The sequence below is a fragment of the Odontesthes bonariensis genome, chromosome 24 (genome assembly GCF_027942865.1).
Source record: "Odontesthes bonariensis isolate fOdoBon6 chromosome 24, fOdoBon6.hap1, whole genome shotgun sequence".
Classification (NCBI taxonomy): domain Eukaryota; kingdom Metazoa; phylum Chordata; class Actinopteri; order Atheriniformes; family Atherinopsidae; genus Odontesthes; species Odontesthes bonariensis.
Window position 1 is genome coordinate 11,228,339 of NC_134529.1, and position 18,777 is coordinate 11,247,115.

The 18,777-nt window shown below is 40.1% G+C and overlaps 2 protein-coding genes across 3 annotated transcripts in view; one reads left to right on the forward strand and one right to left on the reverse strand.

The window, feature by feature from the left end:
* Positions 1–242: 242 nt before the first annotated feature.
* LOC142375294 (NAD(P)H oxidoreductase RTN4IP1, mitochondrial-like) lies at positions 243–8,585 on the forward strand. Its single transcript, XM_075459272.1, has 9 exons — positions 243–850; positions 972–1,123; positions 2,475–2,543; positions 2,901–3,025; positions 3,461–3,509; positions 3,621–3,757; positions 4,153–4,336; positions 6,173–6,268; positions 7,832–8,585. Exons 1-9 carry the CDS (start codon positions 553–555, stop codon positions 8,006–8,008), a joined length of 1,287 nt encoding a protein of 428 aa, XP_075315387.1. The 5' UTR covers positions 243–552; the 3' UTR covers positions 8,009–8,585.
* Positions 8,586–8,626: 41 nt separating this feature from the next.
* LOC142375293 (uncharacterized) overlaps positions 8,627–18,777 on the reverse strand; it is a 28,324-nt gene continuing 18,173 nt past the window's right edge. For both annotated transcript variants that reach the window (XM_075459271.1, XM_075459270.1), the window contains 10 exons: positions 17,909–18,054; positions 16,676–16,802; positions 15,603–15,632; positions 15,355–15,467; positions 14,707–14,839; positions 13,375–13,514; positions 10,769–10,892; positions 10,389–10,547; positions 9,799–9,961; positions 8,627–9,217 (listed from right to left, as the gene is read on the reverse strand). In XM_075459271.1, the coding sequence (XP_075315386.1) occupies positions 9,129–9,217; positions 9,799–9,961; positions 10,389–10,547; positions 10,769–10,892; positions 13,375–13,514; positions 14,707–14,839; positions 15,355–15,467; positions 15,603–15,632; positions 16,676–16,802; positions 17,909–18,054 (1,224 nt within the window). In that variant the 3' untranslated portion in view covers positions 8,627–9,128. The remainder of the gene's footprint in view (positions 9,218–9,798; positions 9,962–10,388; positions 10,548–10,768; positions 10,893–13,374; positions 13,515–14,706; positions 14,840–15,354; positions 15,468–15,602; positions 15,633–16,675; positions 16,803–17,908; positions 18,055–18,777) is intronic.

Consider the following 18,777-nt stretch of genomic DNA (forward strand, 5'->3'; position numbering starts at 1 on the left):
ATTGTGAAACATTTACTCTTTTAAAATAGTACATTTTGCAATAATCATTACTACAATTGCTATAACAAAAAGAGCTTTACAATTGCTTGACAGATGTAGAAGTGTTTAAACCAAACTGTGAAACTAATGAACTTCAGGATATTGTTAGATAGGCAGCAAGAGTAAAAGAGTAAAGAGGGACCCTGCCAACGTCAGAACCAAATCTCTTCCACTATTGGCCAGACTATTTACCTACTGGATTCTGATTGGATACCCCTGTAAGTTCGGAGGTTAGCCTGTTTGGTAACTTGTGAGTTGTTATGTGTGAGAGAAGCGCTTTGTGTGTTGATTTTGGAATAGTGATTGCTTATTCACCGTAATGTAACACAACAGTAGTGCACAGAGGTGTTGACGCTTATTTGAACAAACTGTACGTTAAAGCGTATGTTTTGAGCGGTGGCATGTTGGCGTTAGCCGTGTAGCTTGCTAGCTTGGTAGCAAGTACTGTACTGTAAATATCATATTATATCTAATGCTGACCTTGTAGGCGCAGCCAGCCAGAAGACGGTTTAAATGGGTTCTGTTAGAGCTATGGCATCAACAAGGCTCCTGTGTTTCATCAATGCGAAAGCAGCAGGCTCGACCAAAACATTAGCCCGAGCAGGTTGCAGTGTGTGCTCCAGGAGAAATGTTTGTAGTTCACCTTCAAGACTGCAGAGCTGCATGCCAGCCTGGGTCATTGACCAGTACGGCACTAATGGAGTTTTAAGGTACACAGATGAAATCACCATCCCCACCATTAATCTTGCCAGTGAGGTGATGATAAAAGTCAGTGCGGCTAGTCTTAACCCTCTGGATCTATCTATGAGGGGTAAGTGATGCATAAACATTACTAGTAATTCAGTCCCATAGGCAAAGTAATAAGAATAAACAGACAAGTGATTTGTATTTCAAGTTTTTTAAACATATCTTCTGGCTGTTCTCCTTATTAGGAGGCTATGGATCTACATTGCTGAACCTAAGAAGGGATCCATCATCTCTGGTGAGCAACTATAATGAGTTTCCCCTCATTCTGGGTCGTGATCTGTCTGGTGTAGTCGTGGACTGTGGATCCGGAGTTACCCACTTTGCTCCAGGAGACGAGGTAGGTGCTTCACTGTGCACCACGGTGTCCAGAATTTGAAGAGCAGGCAGCATCACCTGACATTACTATTTAAATTGAATATGTTAGGTGTGCCCAAACATTTGACCACATTGACCCATCCATTTTTTTCATTGGAGCAGCTCAACTGGCTTCTTTCATTGTAAAGGAGCAGTGACTCGATTCAGAGTCCCTCCTGGGTGACTAAGCTTCTCACCCTGTCTCTAAAGAGGAACCCAGACACCTTTTGGAGCAAGCTTATTTTCGCAGTGTTAATTTGTGACTTCATCTTTCATTCACCACCCACAGCTCATGACCATCGGTGCGGTTAGGAACGTAGATTGACTGGACAGCTTCACCTTTTGGTTTCGCTCTCTTCAGCACAATTGAGTGATAAAACATCTGCTTCAGGAAAGAATGCTAGAAAATAAATACAATGCAATCGTTTACAAGGGCAACATATGGTGAAACCCCAACAAGAAATTGGATTTGAATTTTTCTTAGCAGAAACCAAACACCATGATCGACCGAAATGTAGAACCTGTGTCACAAGCATCATATTGGGTTGCAGTAAATTCTAGTGAGGTTGTTTATAAAGTAATCAGGAAATGTATGTTGTGGTGCAGAAGATGAAGAGCAGCTGTAGCTCAGTTGGTAGTGTGGTTATCCATCAGTCGAAGGGTAGCTTCAAGTGAAGCCACCACAGTTTGTTTCCCATTCGTTAGTTGATTTGGGCAAAAGGATCTGTCTGTTAAATGAATGTAATGATTTTTCAAAATTGCTGTAAAATTGTAAGATACTAAACATAAGTATATTGCAAATGAGTTTGCAAGTTTCCTCCTTAGATTGATTTGCAAGTCAAAATGGTTTTAACACAAAAACTATCATAGATGCTAAGACACAATTCTTCAAATCTTAAGTAATGGTACATGCTGTCATATACCATTAGCAGGCAACTGCAGGATTAAATCATCCAGAGCCATTTCTTGGAAGAAAGACTCTCTGCTCGGTTGTCACACAAGTGTGACTCATAACAGTCTTAGACGCCTACTGTGCTTTCACCCACATGTCCATATTACTGTCTTCCTTTTGACTGAAATGCAATTATGCAGATTCAGCTTGAAGTGAATATGATCAAATAATAGAACAACACAGCACTAAACATTTCCTCATGAAGAATTCTGGTAAATGTGTTATACCTGTTTAAAAATATCTTCGGAAGCAACTGATTATGAGAAACGACAGGAACAGTCTTCTGCAAGCTTAATGGCTGATTAACCAGATTCAGAGACGACGAGTAGGCGGTTAATTTAGCTTGTTTTTCACCATGGTAAATGTCATATTTTTCTTCCAGGTGTGGGCTGCTATTCCTCCGTGGAAACAAGGCAGCCTGGCAGAATTTGTGACTCTAACAGAGTATGAGGTGAGTCTGAAGAGTGCATGATTGCAATGCATTTTCATAATACATTCATAATGTGCATGTTTACGTTGTTGTCGTAAGACTGGTTTTAAAGTAATTTGTACTGTCTATTTTTAGACCAAGGGGGGAAAAAATAGTTTATTAACAACTCTTGAAAGAACTGTACCCTGGTATGTAATCCTGCTGCAGAGGAAGAAATTAGGTGTAAATTAGTTTGCTGTTGCCGTTGTGGCAGTGATTACAGGGGCACACAAATCGACCCTTGTAGCAGCTTTGTAGAGCTTGTTGGGAATTTAGGAGATTGTTCGCCTGTTAATATAGTTTTAACGTAACTTTGTCCTTCTGGCTCTATTTTTGCAGGTTTCCCATAAGCCAAAGTCACTGAGCCATATAGAGGCGGCATCCATCCCATATATTGCCAACACTGCTCTGTCTGCACTTGTAAATGCAGGTGGTCTTTGCAGGGAAAGCTCTTCAAATAAAAGGCAAGTATCAGCCGGATCCTAAATAAATGTGCGCTGAAACTTTTATCCCCTAGCTGTTAACATTTAATGAACATGAAAGGCAGTATTGGAAGGATGTGGGTGGTATAAATGTAAGTCCCTAAATAGTGCTTTCAAGTGTAGTCCTTGAATTAATGCTTTAGTTTCTTTGAAAATTTTTCTGGCTCTTTTCCTTGTCTCTGTTGTTCACGTCACATAGCCAAAAGGGTTTATTATCGTACCTCTAACCTGCAGAATTCTAAAATGTTAAATGGTTGTGTAATTTGATGGAACTTTGACTCCTTTTCTGGCATAATATCTTTCAATCCTGCAAACCCCTTCTTACCCCCTGGGGCTTCCACTTCTTTTTGTAGCTTTGCTTTGATACGTCACACAGTAGCTGAGTGATCCTCTACTTGCTTGGGTTTTTCCTCCTAGAATTTTGATCACTGGAGCATCTGGAGGCGTTGGAACATTTTCTATTCAGGTAAGGCAAAGTATATTCCTGTAGCTGGCTGCGGGTTCTTGTAGGTGTTGAAAGATTGTAAGACAACTTGCTGTGAGTATATTCCTGTTTTCTTTCTCTATGCTCTGCCAGCTGTTAAAGGCTTGGGGTGCCCATGTAACCGTTACCTGCTCCCAGAATGCTGAAGGCCTCGTCAGAGGACTGGGGGCTGATGAAGTGGTGGACTACACAGCAGGAGATGCATTCGAACAGCTTGAAATGATGGAAAAGTAAGAGTTGTTATTGTGCTTTTAGCAATAACCAGAACATAGAATTGTGTGCTGTGGAAAAGGTTATGATTTGTTTAAAGAGATGTATTGGAGGACAGTGCTGCCTGATTCCCAACCCCAGAATGTAATGAAGCATTGTTAGTCAGTGCCAGTCCACTCAAGGTGCTAATGAAAAGAAATCTTGCAGTACTTCTAAAATTCTGTGTGATTTATTTTTTTTTCCCCTTAAACGCCCCGATTGTGACAAACACAGACTCACTGTCTTGTTTCCATGGAAACTATGATAATTACATTTTGATAAATAAAAGGTCTTTTGGGCTAGCAACATGTTCTTTTTTCTAACCTTTCTATAACGAGATTTCTCTAAGTTTGACAGCTTGTGCTTATACCACTAGGTTTGATGTTATTCTGGACAATGTGGGAGGAGATATTGAGCAGTGGGCTATGGGCCTGCTGAAGCCATGGTCAGGGGCCAAGTACGTCACATTGGTATCACCTTTACTCCTCAACACTGACTCCATGGGCCTGTTAGACGGGACCTTTCACGCTGGCTTCACTCTGCACAACAAAGCCATTCAGGTAAACACAAGTGAAAAACGGAGCCCTTCCTTTTCTAGTCGTTTCTCTAAATGCACCAAGCCTTGTTTTTATTATTAATCCCTTATCTGGGATGTGCACAACAGTTGTTCCCAATGAGTAATGGCATGCTTTACCCTCAGGGGTAAGTACAACATTGTGTTTGTGCAAACCTGTTCAAGCACAACAAATTTCTGCGACAATTTACTTCCATTCAGATGGTCAGATGTTGAAGTTCAGGTGGAACTGGAAGGGAAAAATCATGTAATTACTTGACCAAGCTTCATAGCATATTTTCCCTCTGCTGTTATTATGCCGTAGGGCATAATAAATCCAAGTCCCTTAATTTGTTCAGTCCTTGTATTACTGTTGGTGTGTTCTGCTCCTCCAGCTGCACAGTCAGTCAGGTACATGTCATGATTGTAGTGGACCGGGTGGAGCTTCTCTTGGGACTGAGTCAAGTTGTTCTGGGCAGTGCAGGCTTTGGTGACAGCAAAGCTGGCAGTGTTGGGACTGGGTATGTGTGCATGAGACAGCGTGTGTGAGTGTGGGCATTAGACGAGATGCAGCGTATCTGTAAGCGCATGTGTTTGCTGCTGACCCAGCAGTATTTGGTGTTTGTTCAGATTGCAGCTGACTATCTCCCCCCGACAAATACCAGTATTTGTGTCGTTCCTGCCAAGCCTCCGAGCCCCTTTGTCTGCAAGCAGCCAGCTGGTCAGTTTGGTGGGGCTCGGCCGCAGCACTCACAGCGTCTGTGCCCAGCTCTGGACAGCAAGCTCTTTTCCTTGGGGAGGTCATGGCGCAACTGAGCCCTCTAGCGTTCAAATTCTTGATAGCATTGAATGATCAAAAATTGTTTTAAGGGCCTAAGAGTTGTCAGAAAATGATGTTGCATAAGTTATACCATCCCTCAATATCAAGCTGTGTTACACTTGCAGAGTACTCCTCAGGATACAGTTGAGGAGGCGGGGGAGTGGTGTCAATATTCTTTTATCCTAGAATGTAACAGCGTTTTCATTTTTATTGATCCTTTTCATAGCAATTACCCTGACTTGCCATTGCTAGAAAGGCATAATTTCAGCGAGCAAAATTGCTCCACACTGGTTTCCTGGTTTCCCTGTTGGAGAGAAGTACAGGGGAAGTGAATACTGCAATCCTTAAGGAAATGCAGCCATGTTTCATGTTGATGTTTACATGCGGTGTGATGTTTTCAATATATCTGCTATGAAAAAGATTCTTTTGAGGGTTTACTCAAGTCAGAATTAAGTGGACAAAATAAGTTATCTGAGTTTTTTTGCATGGGTTGCATTTATAGGAGCAATGGCTTCCAAGAACAATATTACCAGAAACATGATGGCATGTGAAAAAAAACGTTTATGAAAGGCAGTGAGTTGGATCCCTCTTTTAATTTACTATGTTTTTCTATTTAATTTAGTCAGCTAACGATGTTTCTGACAAGTGAAAATGGATAAAAAATGATTTCCTATAATATATTGCAATGGTTATCCAAGTGAAAATCAGACTTGATTGGTTGGAAACCTTGTATCTTCAGCTAGCTAAGCAGCTAGTGTACGAACGGGTGTGTATGCACAATTTTAGGAAAAATCTTTCTTTCATTTGAGCTTTGTGGTCATTTGCTTCTTAATATGTTGGAACTTAAGTAAGTTGTGTTTGTTTTCACTCTTGTAATTCTCTTTGACCTCTCACTTGATTAAACACACTTTTCCCACTTCTTGTATTTTAAGTTTTATGCTATAAGAAAGCCACGGAGAGTTCTATTCTGTGCCCTGACCTCCTGATTTCTACTTTTTGCCCCCACTCTGTTTGCCTTTTTAGAACATTATATCAAATGGAGTCTTCTACAGGTGGGCTTTTTATACTCCAGATGGCCTCGCTTTGGATGAGGTCAGCAAGCTGGTGGATGCAGGAAAGGTACTGTATTGCCTTGATATTCATATCAAACCTACTTTCTATTCAGAGCCAATATTACTGACAGAATGGAGGAGATGAAAATTGTCTCATTTGCACATCAGTCACAGTAATTCATGCTGTTATGGAGATATAGTGTGGTACTATGAACATACCAAGGATGCTTAACATGCCTATATTCAAAGGTCCCCTGCGTTCTTGTAAAAGAGCATCAAATACTAGCTATCCTGGTTGGTTGGTTGGTTGGTTGGTTGTTTGGTGTGCACGGCTGGCTGCTGGGCGATTTGAGTCAGGCGCCAGGAGACGGTGAATGGATTTTTAAACAGTGCTGAGCAGCCATTCGCAAAAGCGCATGGGACTTCTGTCCTTTTGTCCTGGGGCTTACAGCAAGCGGCACACTCAGACCTGTAGCGGCAAGCTATGGACACACACAACCCCCCTTCCCAACCACACAAAACCCACACACGCACGTTCTCCCGGCATGTCCTATTTGCAGTCAGAAGTGTGGATGGTTTCCAGTGACGCCACCGCACTCCAAATTCATTGTTAACGACAAGAGATGCTGACCAGAATAACAAGCCCGGCTGCTTGTGTTGTGGGACTAGCTCAGGATTGTCCAGTCTCATCACATTCTAAACCCCTCCCTCATATTTCCACATTTGCAGCTATGAAAGCAGAGATGATATAGCGCTCGCAGCTTGTAGGCATTTACACGCCTGAATTGGCTAATTGTTTCCGCAAATTCTTTATCAAATGAAGCTCATTCTGTTCATCCATTTCTCCAATTTTTCTGAGACAACAGCATTAGAATTGTTAATGAAATATCCAAACCCCGTCTGATAAAGTAAGTTTAAAGGCTTTATAAAATGATCAGCCATAAGATTAAAACCACTGACTAGTATAGTGACTAGCACTGCTCATCCTCTTACAATGTGTACAATGTTCTGCTGGGCTCAAAGAACACAACAAAACTTGAGGTGTTCACCAAGCCTCCAACCTCCCCAGATGTTAATCTGATGTGATCTATGAGAAAAAAGCTCAATGAATAAAGACCCCACCCCACAACTCACTGGTCCCAAAGGATCTATTGCTAACATTTTGGTACCGAACACTCCGAGACACCCTCTGATGGTTTTACCTGCAGGCTGCTCAGTGGTCCATGATGTCATTCAACTGCTTCTCCATTGAGTGTCTCGACTTGGAGCCTGACTCCAACTCCACCCTCTTTGATTGCAGTTGGTAACTTTCGTCCTTATTCTGCTCTCTGGGATGCCCAATGTGGGCTGGTGGCCCGCTCTAACCAGTACCCACAGAGTAGAACAAGGACTTCCATTATCAACTGAAATCAGGACATTGCAGGTGAAGTCTGGACCGAGAGACTTGCAGGAGATTCAGTTGAGTGACGAATAACCACAAATGTGACCGAGCTGGAGGGAAATGAGACGGACCAGGCCAGTGTGAACTGGGTAGAAACAACAGAGCATTGAAAATGAACCATTTAATTGTGTCCTGACACACCGACTCATTAAGGTGACATAGTTGATATTTTTCTGCCTTTTGTCACAGATCCTGCCAGTTGTGGAGGCCCACTTTCCATTTAGCCAGGTGCCTCAGGCTTTTCAGAAGTTGGAGCACGGCCATGCGAGAGGGAAGACTGTAGTCAGGGTGGCTGAGGAGGACGACAGCTGGGCAGAGACTGTAGAGTCGGAGCAAGATGTGCAAGAAACTGGCCGGCAAAACTAAGGCGGGGAAAACAGGTGCCAAGAGAAATTCTCTTTGGATTCTACTCACCTTTACGAGGCGACGTTTAACAGCAGCAGACTGTATAATTAAAAAAGAAAGGTCATGTGCAACAGACATGAGCATGACCTGCGCTTGTAATTGGAGCAAGCCAAAGGTTGTAGTTCTTGTGGGAGAATACACTCTCCTGAATTAACATGGAATTTTCGCAATGTGCTTGAGTTATGCTGTGTTCATGTTAGGAAGTTACTACGCATTAACTGCAGACCATTAAATGCCAATCGGGTCAGCATCAAGCCGGTAATGGTAACCAGGCTTCTGGCAACTTGCTGATTGCTGCAGTTTATACAATGTGGAGTTGTATAATGAAGCATGTGTGTTATAAACAGTTACCTGGAGATGTTTTATCAGTTTATATCGACCGGGCCGGGAACTTTCTGCTCTTATTTGTTCTGTCGCCATAATAAGTCATATGGGAACTGGTCGCCATGTCTGTCACCATACGTGGAACTAATTTATCTGAACAGAATATGTTGGTTCAATATTTGAAGGACAACATAAATAAACTTCAATTCTGAAACATTTAGTTTCTACGTTGATTCACATCAGTCTATTGCACAGTGTATTTAAGAGATTTATTGACAAAAATAGTTTTATTACTCAGATAACAAAACAATCAGTTCTGTACAGTTTGGATTAAACAAAACAAAGAAAAAGACAAGGAATTTTTTTTTTGTTTGTTTGTTTGCTCATGTTGCATGCAGCTGGAATGTAAGGCAGTACACATATCATTGCTTTAAAAGATTAACACTGTTTAAGTTAATCATACCGAAAACAGATTTATTATTATTTATTCTGTTTAAAAACAACAACAACAACACAAAAAAAAAAACATATTAACCCTAAGATATATTCTGGAGGTGTAAAATGTAAAGTATTTCAAGTTCAGGGCCCACTGTTGGATGTTCAGTGAGTATTAATACATTCTCATCCAGGGTGACCTCCTCTTCAGACGTTTAACACTTCTGCTGGAAAAGGTTGGATGCCTCAGGATGACCTTTCCCTTGAACACACAGTCTCCAACAGAGCCGTGCCCCACTGCTATGCCTCAGTTCAGCGGTTTTCATATAATTTCCACATCCCACCTTTGTTGTAGTCTATTTGGATTGAGTGTGTTCAGAATCACATGGTTTTTGTCATAGTGAGAACCACCTAAAAGAGAGAAGCAATTTTCAGTTAACATACAGATATCTATATATGTCTATGCATACAATATTTTTCTCTGTGGCCAATGAAGTAATATCTATAATAGGGTGTTTTCTCCACTCTGGCATGAGTTAATGTCTCCACATTATTTACATTATCAAAGATGGACGACACGATCACAGCCTTTGTCAACAGTACTCAGTTTTCATCACATTTCAATTACAATATAACAATTATGAATACGGTTGAATATTCATAATACTAAGTACAACTCATTCAGTGAAGGATCCTTGTTGTTTACGCTAGCATTATTTAGTCCACAAGGTGTCACTGATTGACAGCGATGGAACTACAGCCCTCTACATAAATGTTCTTCAGTCCTCGGGAGATTCTAAACAAGGTTGACTATTGTTTAAGTCACATTGGCAGACTGGATTAAACCAAATTTGGATATAAATCTATGCAAAGAGGACATGAAGGACAGTTATTATACCTTTTATGCCATCATTTAATGGAAATGGTTGTTAAGATTTAACCACAGAACCTGAACACTGAGTGTAAAGTACATGCCATGTGTGGATGCTCACCTTTGACGTCCAGGACAAGGTCGGCAGTGGGGGTATAGCGAATGAAGCCATCAGGGGTGATACTCCACAGGTGGATTTCGGCCTCCGTGTCCAGCGAGAGACCCACTCGGTATCCTGCCATTGTGACACTGTTGCTGGGAGTCAGACAGCATTCCTCCAACAGCTGGACATGAGTAAGTCAGTGATAGATAAACAAATTTCAGTTTTTCTTCCTTTATCATTAAAAATCAATCATCTAGAATTTTCAGTGTTAAATATTAAAACTTGTTTATAAATGTTTAGTGATTTTTCTCAGCATTATAGTCAATACCAATTGGCAAGCTATTTTTACTTCAAAAATAGTATAAATTCAACTTGTGTTTGAGGGCTAACAAATCAAGTATCAGTCACCTGAAGACATCTTTAGCACAAACCTGGCTTTGACTGTTCGGAGATCTTATTTCAGAATCATTAACATCGATCTAAGGAGACGCTCTCTTGTTTTTCAGCCTTTCATTTAATTAATGCTTGTCTCATTTCTAGCATTATTCAAACTTTCCTCCAGACCTTTGACGTTTATACAAAGTGCAGATTAATGATGTCATTTGTACCTTGCAGTGCAGATGTCCATTCTGGTAGAACCAAATCTGCTCAAAGCCATCCGTCTCCTCTGTTTCTTGTATTCTTAGCATTTTAAGATCTTCCAAATCACCGGTCACTGACATCATTAGCCCCGTCTGCCTATTCCTTAAACGGAAAGGCACCTGCCTCTGTACACACAAGAGAATAGATATTTACCCAGTGAAGAAGAGGGATTATAACTTTGGTTAGAGTAATGGTTTTCATTTCCTTTAAGGATCTCATTCTCAGTTGTTAACTGTAAGAACTGGTAATAGATCACAGCAGGTCTGGTATACATGTGTTCATGCAGTCTACAGAAGATCAAACACAGAAAATCATTTAGTACCCGGTGGGGAGTGTCAGTTTATACCTGTATGAGAGGGCGAAGAGATCCAATTTTCTGCCAGCTGCAGAACTTACGCCAGTCAGGAATCACACCAGGTTTTAGTAAAATCTGAGCTCCTCGATAGTTAATTCCTTCATACAATATCCACCTGACAGTCAAGAATAGACAAAAACACAGTCAAATCTCATACGATTCATAGCTGCAGTTTAATTAAAAACAATTCTTTGTCAGATATTTCCATTAGAACTGTGATAGCTCTGAGCTAAGATCTGGCACAGAATTTAGGACTGCCTTTGATTTGCTATTCCTATTTCATGTTTATGTTTAATTTCTTCATTTAATAGTGTATGTGGACATACGCTTAGACAGAGACTTAACACGGGAGACAATATTTGGCTAGAAGATTACAAAACACTCAAGAAAGCATGGTGAAAGAACAAATATTTAGCTATTCCTTTCTCAGATTAAAAAAAGAAAGAAATCTGAATGTACATTTTTTTTCTTGTTATAGATACTGACTAAATTTTCTGAGTGCAGGCTCCTGTACAAAAAATGTGCTGAGCTTTGTGATTGTTCCATTTTGCTTTGGCATTCTATGCTGCTCGTAACTCCAGCCTAAATGGCCCGTCTTTCCTGCAGTAAGAATGTGCCACTCCACAGACAGCTCTGTCTCTCTATGAGCCTTTTATTTCCTCAGCAGGGGCTCACACCTACAGTCGGAATCTTGCACATCAGCAGCAACTTTCCATCATTGATCCACTTGTCAGTCCTGCCATCCGCTATGCTGCATAATAGGACCCTGCAATTTGCATCCAACATTTTGAACCGGGTAAAGATTTTGTCTGAGCATACAGGCCATTTACAAAAATAACTCAGTTTTCATCTTCATCTTGTTTCTTTTTGAGCTTTTCTAGCGAATGTAAAAATAACCACAAACAAAAGAACATAAAGGCGGCGCTTATTTCGACTGGCAACCTGGTGGCTTGCTTCTTTCATCATCCTGAAATCCACCATCTTTGTTTTTTAAGTACCTTGCTTTGTCTGGAGGGATTTATCTGCTTTATAACAACTTTCTCTACAATCTTTACAATAATGGCAGACCACAGGGGTGCAGTTTGTCATACAAGGAATAATTATAGTGTGGGTGCAAGAAAAATATGTTTACTTGGCCGAGGATCAGAAAATATTCAAAAGATTAAGAATAGCTGGAATTTAGATGGGGAGGTGCTGGGTGCAAACAAACCACAAGCAGATGTGTTTTCAAAATAAAAAAGAATTGTTTTGCTTTGACAGCACACTGGGTTTCGTCTCCAGCTGAAACACGAACATGCATGAACCTGTCAAATGCACACCATGTCAGTCACAGCTGGCTAGCTGCTTTACATTCCTGTATGGTCAGTCTATGACAACTCAACTTGAGCCCACTGTTTGATGGAGAACTCCAGGGGATTATTCATCAAGTTACAGTCAAAATACAGTGGGTAGGTCTGATTTACATTTATTGCTCACATTATGCACAAATGTCAGGGCTCAAAATAGATAAAAAGAAACTAATTTTCCTTCAAGTGGCAGATATGAGCAAACAGCACAGTTTGAAACGTTTCATGAGATCAAAAGGGTGCGTTTTGAGGTGATATCTGTTAGTTAAATCAGTTCAGTCATCTGTTGTGACTCCCCTTAACATCTTTTCATTATATATTACTGAAAGTAGTTATTTCAATGGTTAAAGTTGACTATTGAAATTTATTTACATGAATTCATGTGTAATATAGAGGGACATGGAAGAATTGGATCACATCAACCAATAATATTGATTACTGTAAAATCCCACATCATATGGTCATATGTACTGCTTAAAGTAAAATGTCAACAATTGTAGCCCAGTTGAAATATGACTAGAATTTTTTTCTTGATCTTTTATTCTCTACTATGCATTTGCAAAAAGCCCACGTGTAAAAGTGGATGTCATATTGAATTATTATATTAGCATAGGTAGGTATCAGGAGCGTTAATGTTCACATGTTGATGTTCAACATGTTTTAAAATGTCCGAAACACTTTTATGCTGTTAATTGTGGCACAACCGCTGGATACAAAAACTATCAGTTAAAAAAGAAAAGAAAAAATTTGGGAAATATGACACTGGTTTTTATTCTGAAGCCATCTTTTCTGGTCAGTTTGTGCTAGATTAAATCACTTGTGGCCTTGTTATTGTACCCACAAAGGCTTTTTTTTTTTTCCCAACAATAATATTTTTATTTTTATTATATATTTTTTACAGATATATCTGCCATATAACATAACCAACACAGTCAACAAGACAAACAAACGCCCTCTTAGATGCACATCTGCTTACAGTCCTTAAGTATACAAAGATAATAGTCCAATGGTGAGGCTCCCTTGTTTAACATCATGGTCCAACATTATTTTTGTCTTTAGCTTTTTTTTGTCTGTAACTTGCTCAGTAATTCTGGTGAAAATCTTAAATTTGCTGTGACTTGATAAACAGTTCTCAAGCGGCTGTAATGTTTTGGATTTCACCATCATTTAGATTTATACTTCACCAGAACAAGAAAAAAAAAAAAGAAAAAAGGAAAGGAAAAATGAGAAAAGTGGTTGTACTGTACTCACACGCCCCCGTCCACCTGCACAGACTGGACTCTGCCACAGCCTCCAGCCAGCTGAAGGTTGACTGATCCTTCGGTGAAAAGCACTCTCTTCCCCCGCAGAGCACATCGCTCAAAAAAAGTGATTGACGGCAGCGAGAACTCCTGCCCAGAAAGATAGAAAGTACATCAACAAATGCTGCAAGCTGCAGGTCACGCAGGTTGAAGTAAGGGTTATTTTGGAGTTACCCTGGAAACAGACCACACTCAAACCTCTGTGCTCCCTGACATATTCGCTGTCAGGAAACTATGACTAAGACAGGTTGTTTTCTAAATTGACCCTCATGTTAGAGTGGATGGTAATTTTTAAGTCGCGGACAAGCCCAAGAATTCTACAGATGATGTTAGTTTGGAATGAAATGACAGTCACTGGCTAATTGGTTATGACTTTTCTTTTAGGTTGAGAAAAACATAATTAAATCTGACTCGTCTGAAATTGGCAAGGCTGCCTTGTTGGCTTTCATTGTGGGATACAAGCACTTAGTATATAAGTTTCCGAGTGTTAGTATTACGATTAATTGGATGGTTTGTCTTTTTAAAAAGTCTGCAGTGGAAATCATTGCACTGATTATTTGCCTCATTGAAGGCATAGGAAAACTGATTTACAACCTCAATTCCCAAAAACTTGGGAAACTATGAGACAGTCCTATGTTTACCACTGCCTAGCAACCCCTTCTTCTTTTAACCACAGTCTGTAAACATCTAGCAACCGAGGAGGCCAGTTGCCGGACCTTAGACAGAAGATCATTGTCCCATTCTTGTCTTTATGTAGGACTCTAGCTGCTCTACAGTCCTGGATGTGCCAAATGTTTTCAACAGGTGAAAAGTCTGGACCTCAGGCTGGCCAGTCCAGCACCTGGACACTTCGACTACAAAACTGTACTGCTGTAATAGATATGCAAGGCCTTCCCTAAAAAAGATGTCATCTGGATAGGAGCACACTGTATGTTGCTCTGAAACCTGTTTTCTGCCTTGCCTTCCAGCATTGATGTTGCCAGCTCCATAGGCACAAACTAACTCCCAAACTATTACGAAAAGCTTAGTGGAGAGCTGCAAAGAAAATGTATGTATATATATATGTATATATATATATATATATATATATATATATATATATACACACATTTAAATACGCAATACGTTTAAATATGCTAGCAGCAATATATATATATATATGTTGCTGCTAGCATATTTAAACGTATTGCGTATTTAAATGTGCATTATAGAGATAAAGTTGGCAACCTGCACAATGGGGAAGGTAATAAGGGTGTTTAGTAGAACTGAAAAACAGACTTACAAAGCCAACAGTCTGCAGCGAAAGGATGGATGAGCTCCCGCTGACACAGCCCATTGCTCTCAGGTCTGGGTAGCTGCCCGCCTCTAACACATACATCTTTCCTGTGAAGTCCTGGCCTTCAAATGCCAGCCAGCTGAAAGGCATTGCAAAAACACAAGAAAAGAAAACAAACTATAAACACGCACAAGAAGCCCAAAGACTGAATTTCCTGGGATTATAAATGTAAACAATTGGGTATCAAGTTGCACATCCAATGCTACATCCCAGTGATTATATACTAAAGTATGCTTTATAATTATTACTTGAAGATTAAAATAATGTTGTATTCTTACTTTTCCCCTAAACTAAGCGATGTCACATTTTTTCATTTAATTTCATAATAAATTAAGACCTATAGATTCTGCATAAAAAGAAATGTAAGACATGCTCCCATATGAAAGCTGTATTAGTGGAACAACAGCAGCCTGTAGCAGGTTCTGATACATTTCAGCAATTTGAGCAATAAACAACAACAGTTATGGCACATCTGCTCCTTAAAGCTGCTTTTGGAAGGTTGTTGCAAAGTGTTTCAAATGCCACTGATTCAACTTATGTCATAACTAACGACAACAGTGTGATGTTTTCTCCGCAGTGTGCAGAATTACTCACCTGCCAGCCAAAACCTTGCAGGAGGCCACTGAGAAACCATCCGGCAGGGAGGCTGTGCTGTCCTCCAGGGTTAGAAGAGAGCCCTGAAAACCTGGATCAGAGAAAAGCTGCACCTGAGGCACAAACAGCAGGACAATAAGACTGAGTCATTCGCTCAAGCACGCACTTCATCAGGTGAGACCGACAATATTACAGCAGGATTAAATGACATTTTTTTTTCATCCATTTTTCTTCAATTTATTGCCTACCTTAAACTTGGCAGTGTTCTCAAAATCATTCTGAAAGAAAAAGAAAGGAAAGTGAGCCTAATTTGCAAAAAAAGACACAAAAGAAATGTCTATAAGTTAGCTCTACAGCAATGAGTACAGGAGGGGAAAAAAATTATGTGTGCTTTATAACAGAAGCCAAACTTTTACCATGGTGACTGATATCAATAACAGCAGTGACAGGAATAACATTTCTGGAGATTAGATGCTCCAAGATGATAACAAATTTAATCTTTTTCAGGAAGCGCTTTCTAAATCCAAACCAAATGTAACAAAACCAGTGTATCTTTGAGGTCACATTTTCATGAGTTCTATTCAGAACTCATCTAGTGGTATGGAAACATTTTTTTATTAAATGATTCTTATCATTAATACCTAAATTTGATATTTAAATTGAGGCAGTCTTCTTGCAAGGGCTGTACAGTTATTGGTCTACACATCCATCAAAAGGTTTGGCTGGTTTCAAGATGAGCACGATGATTAACAGCCTTGCAGGGAGCAGATCATATAGATTGACCTTCATTTCTGAGAGAAGCTCCTAAACTAGACTAACCATAACATATACAGTGTCTTTTTTTAATAATGTTTTTTTTTTTAAACCAAAACAACTTTGTGATGAGTCACCCTTGTGATCTAAGACGTTGTCGCTTTCAGTCTTATGACAAGTATTTCTTCCACTGAACAAGCAAGTACATTTTATTGTTATTTTGCTTGTGACTCATGCTCACAAAAAAATAGTTTACTCCATCAGGTTTTGGCTGTCACCTCAGAGATTCCCCCGCTCCATCTTAAAATTAATCTGTCATGACTAGTCACGTGCAATGAAATCACTCGGTGGGCCAAAGCAGGGCTGTCAGGGGAAGTGAAAAGTCACCAAACACATCTAAATGCACAACTGTTAGTCATGCAGAGCTACAAAAAAAGCCAAACATACTGGCTGTTGTAGCAACTGCATGTAAAAAACCACAGTCACTGGACTGTCTTACTAATAACCAGGCCATTTTTCCACCAACAAAAAAGAGTTTCATGGCTTTCTACTGAGTCATAGCTCTTACCATCGTGACAGGCATTGCTGAGCCAACTCTGTGCTGCAGTGCCCCCCAATCCTCTGGGCTTCCATACAGGCCTTTCTCCAGAATGAAGGACTCACCGCAGAAGCCCGGCTCTTCAAATACAACCCAGCTGAGAAAGGAGAAAAAAAAAAAAAGGGGGGGGGGGTTACTTCGTCAAAAATTTGTTTCTGGATTCCGATTTCATTTTAATCTTTGGAATAAGTCTGTCTTTGATGTGCTCACAATTACTGAGAAAGAAAACCACAAGAATTCAGACCAAAGTTGTACACACTCATTATAAAAGTCAACAGCTCTTGGTCAGGATTCAACTCGATAGTAGACTTCCATGTGACATGTGGCATGTCTTGAGTAGATTTATAACATGCAAGGCTAAAAACAGGTCTCTCTTAGCAAGTTAAAACACAAGACCAATCAGAGGCTCAGAGGGAAGGCAGTGAGGCGAGGCTCTGCAGTCTAATAGCAGGCTAGCAGCAAAGCAAGAATTTCAATGCAGTGAGAGTCTTTCCTTGGAAAGAAGGACACAATGTTCCACTCTGCTTTAATAAGCATTTTGTTAGTCTCTCCCTTGGGAAGCGGCAATCAGTATTACATGTTCTGCATCTCGTTATCCCTATTTGCTTCTGGTTTGTTTACAGGAAACTTTCTGCATTTTTTCAGCTGATCACAGCGTAAACAAAGCAATCCAAAGAAACGGCAAAGAAACACCTTTGTACGGATCTTCTACTTTCCTCGCAGCATGTTTTAATTTCTTGTTAACAGCACTAAGCCATCTACCTCCTCGACAAAATCTACATGAAATTCACATTATTCCCCACACCAGCAGGATGTAAGGCAGCGTGCTCTAATATCAACACCCTGACAGGGAAGCGAGGTGTGGCAGGCTAAAACATTAGTCAACTTGCTAATCTGTCTTGACCTGTCGGCGTGGGTGGGGCAGACTTGCTGCTACACTTGAGCGGCAAATAATTTTTGTGAACCAACCAAGACTTAGCTGAAACTTTGGTCTCAACTAATTATAAGGTTGAAGAGCAGGAATTCATCAGAAATGGCTTCCAGTAACTGCATGTTACTGGAAGCTCTCCTCTTTGGTTACAGGAAGGACGGGTAGGAACTCCAGGTATGTTTTCGATTAAATATGCTCATGCATTGCAATGGACAGAAAAATTGGGCCAATTATCCATCCATCACTTACAGAATACAATATGTGTCACTTACACACCACCGATGACATCAATAGACTGTGTCCTCATGCCGTAGCCTGTGTCATCCATGTTAATAACAGGCACTGTGAGGTCAATGTTCACCCCAAGCTTGCCAAAATCTCTGTCGCTGAACATTTTCATGTGTGGAGCCAGGAAGTCCTGCAGCAGAAAGGTCAGGTCGGGTCAGATTACAGAATTATTAATGACAATTTAGACTACAAAGATGAATTTATTCCAGACAGCACTTCTCAGGCTTTCTCTTTCCCCCTTTTAAGAGAGAGAATGCCTAGTACGCCAATTAATTATCTTTCATTAGTCACAAACCCCAGTGGGGAAATTAGCTATGAAGGAGAACTACATTTTGAAGTCAAATAATCAACAGCATGACCTGCATGTTTCACATCAGTGTCAAACTAGTTTCTGTTGCGTTTGGTAAATAGTGCTTTTTAGCAACCACTCCTTTGGGATTTGATTGTTTAAAGCCATTTCAGCCAAGGTAATGCTTTGTATATGAAATATTGGACATCCTCAAGTCCCAAGAGGTGTATTTATTGATTTGTTTCTCTTTGTGTTACCATTGTGAATTTCCTTGGTCCTATGGTTGGCTATATTGCATGTTTCTGGAACAAAACGGTCAAATATTTATGTATTGTCCCAAAGCGCATGCAGTCAATACCAAAGAAACACAATGAGGTAATGCGGTGAATAGTAATTTCTTGCATATGTCATGTTATGAAGACTTTCTTTTGTTTTGTTTTGGTTTGTTGATTTAAAAAAAAGCAATACCCAGTGCTGATATTGTGATGTTTATATTGTAAGTTTGGGAATAAACTTGACCAAAGAAAGCTTTAGTTACTTTTATTTGTACAGCCAATTCTCCAA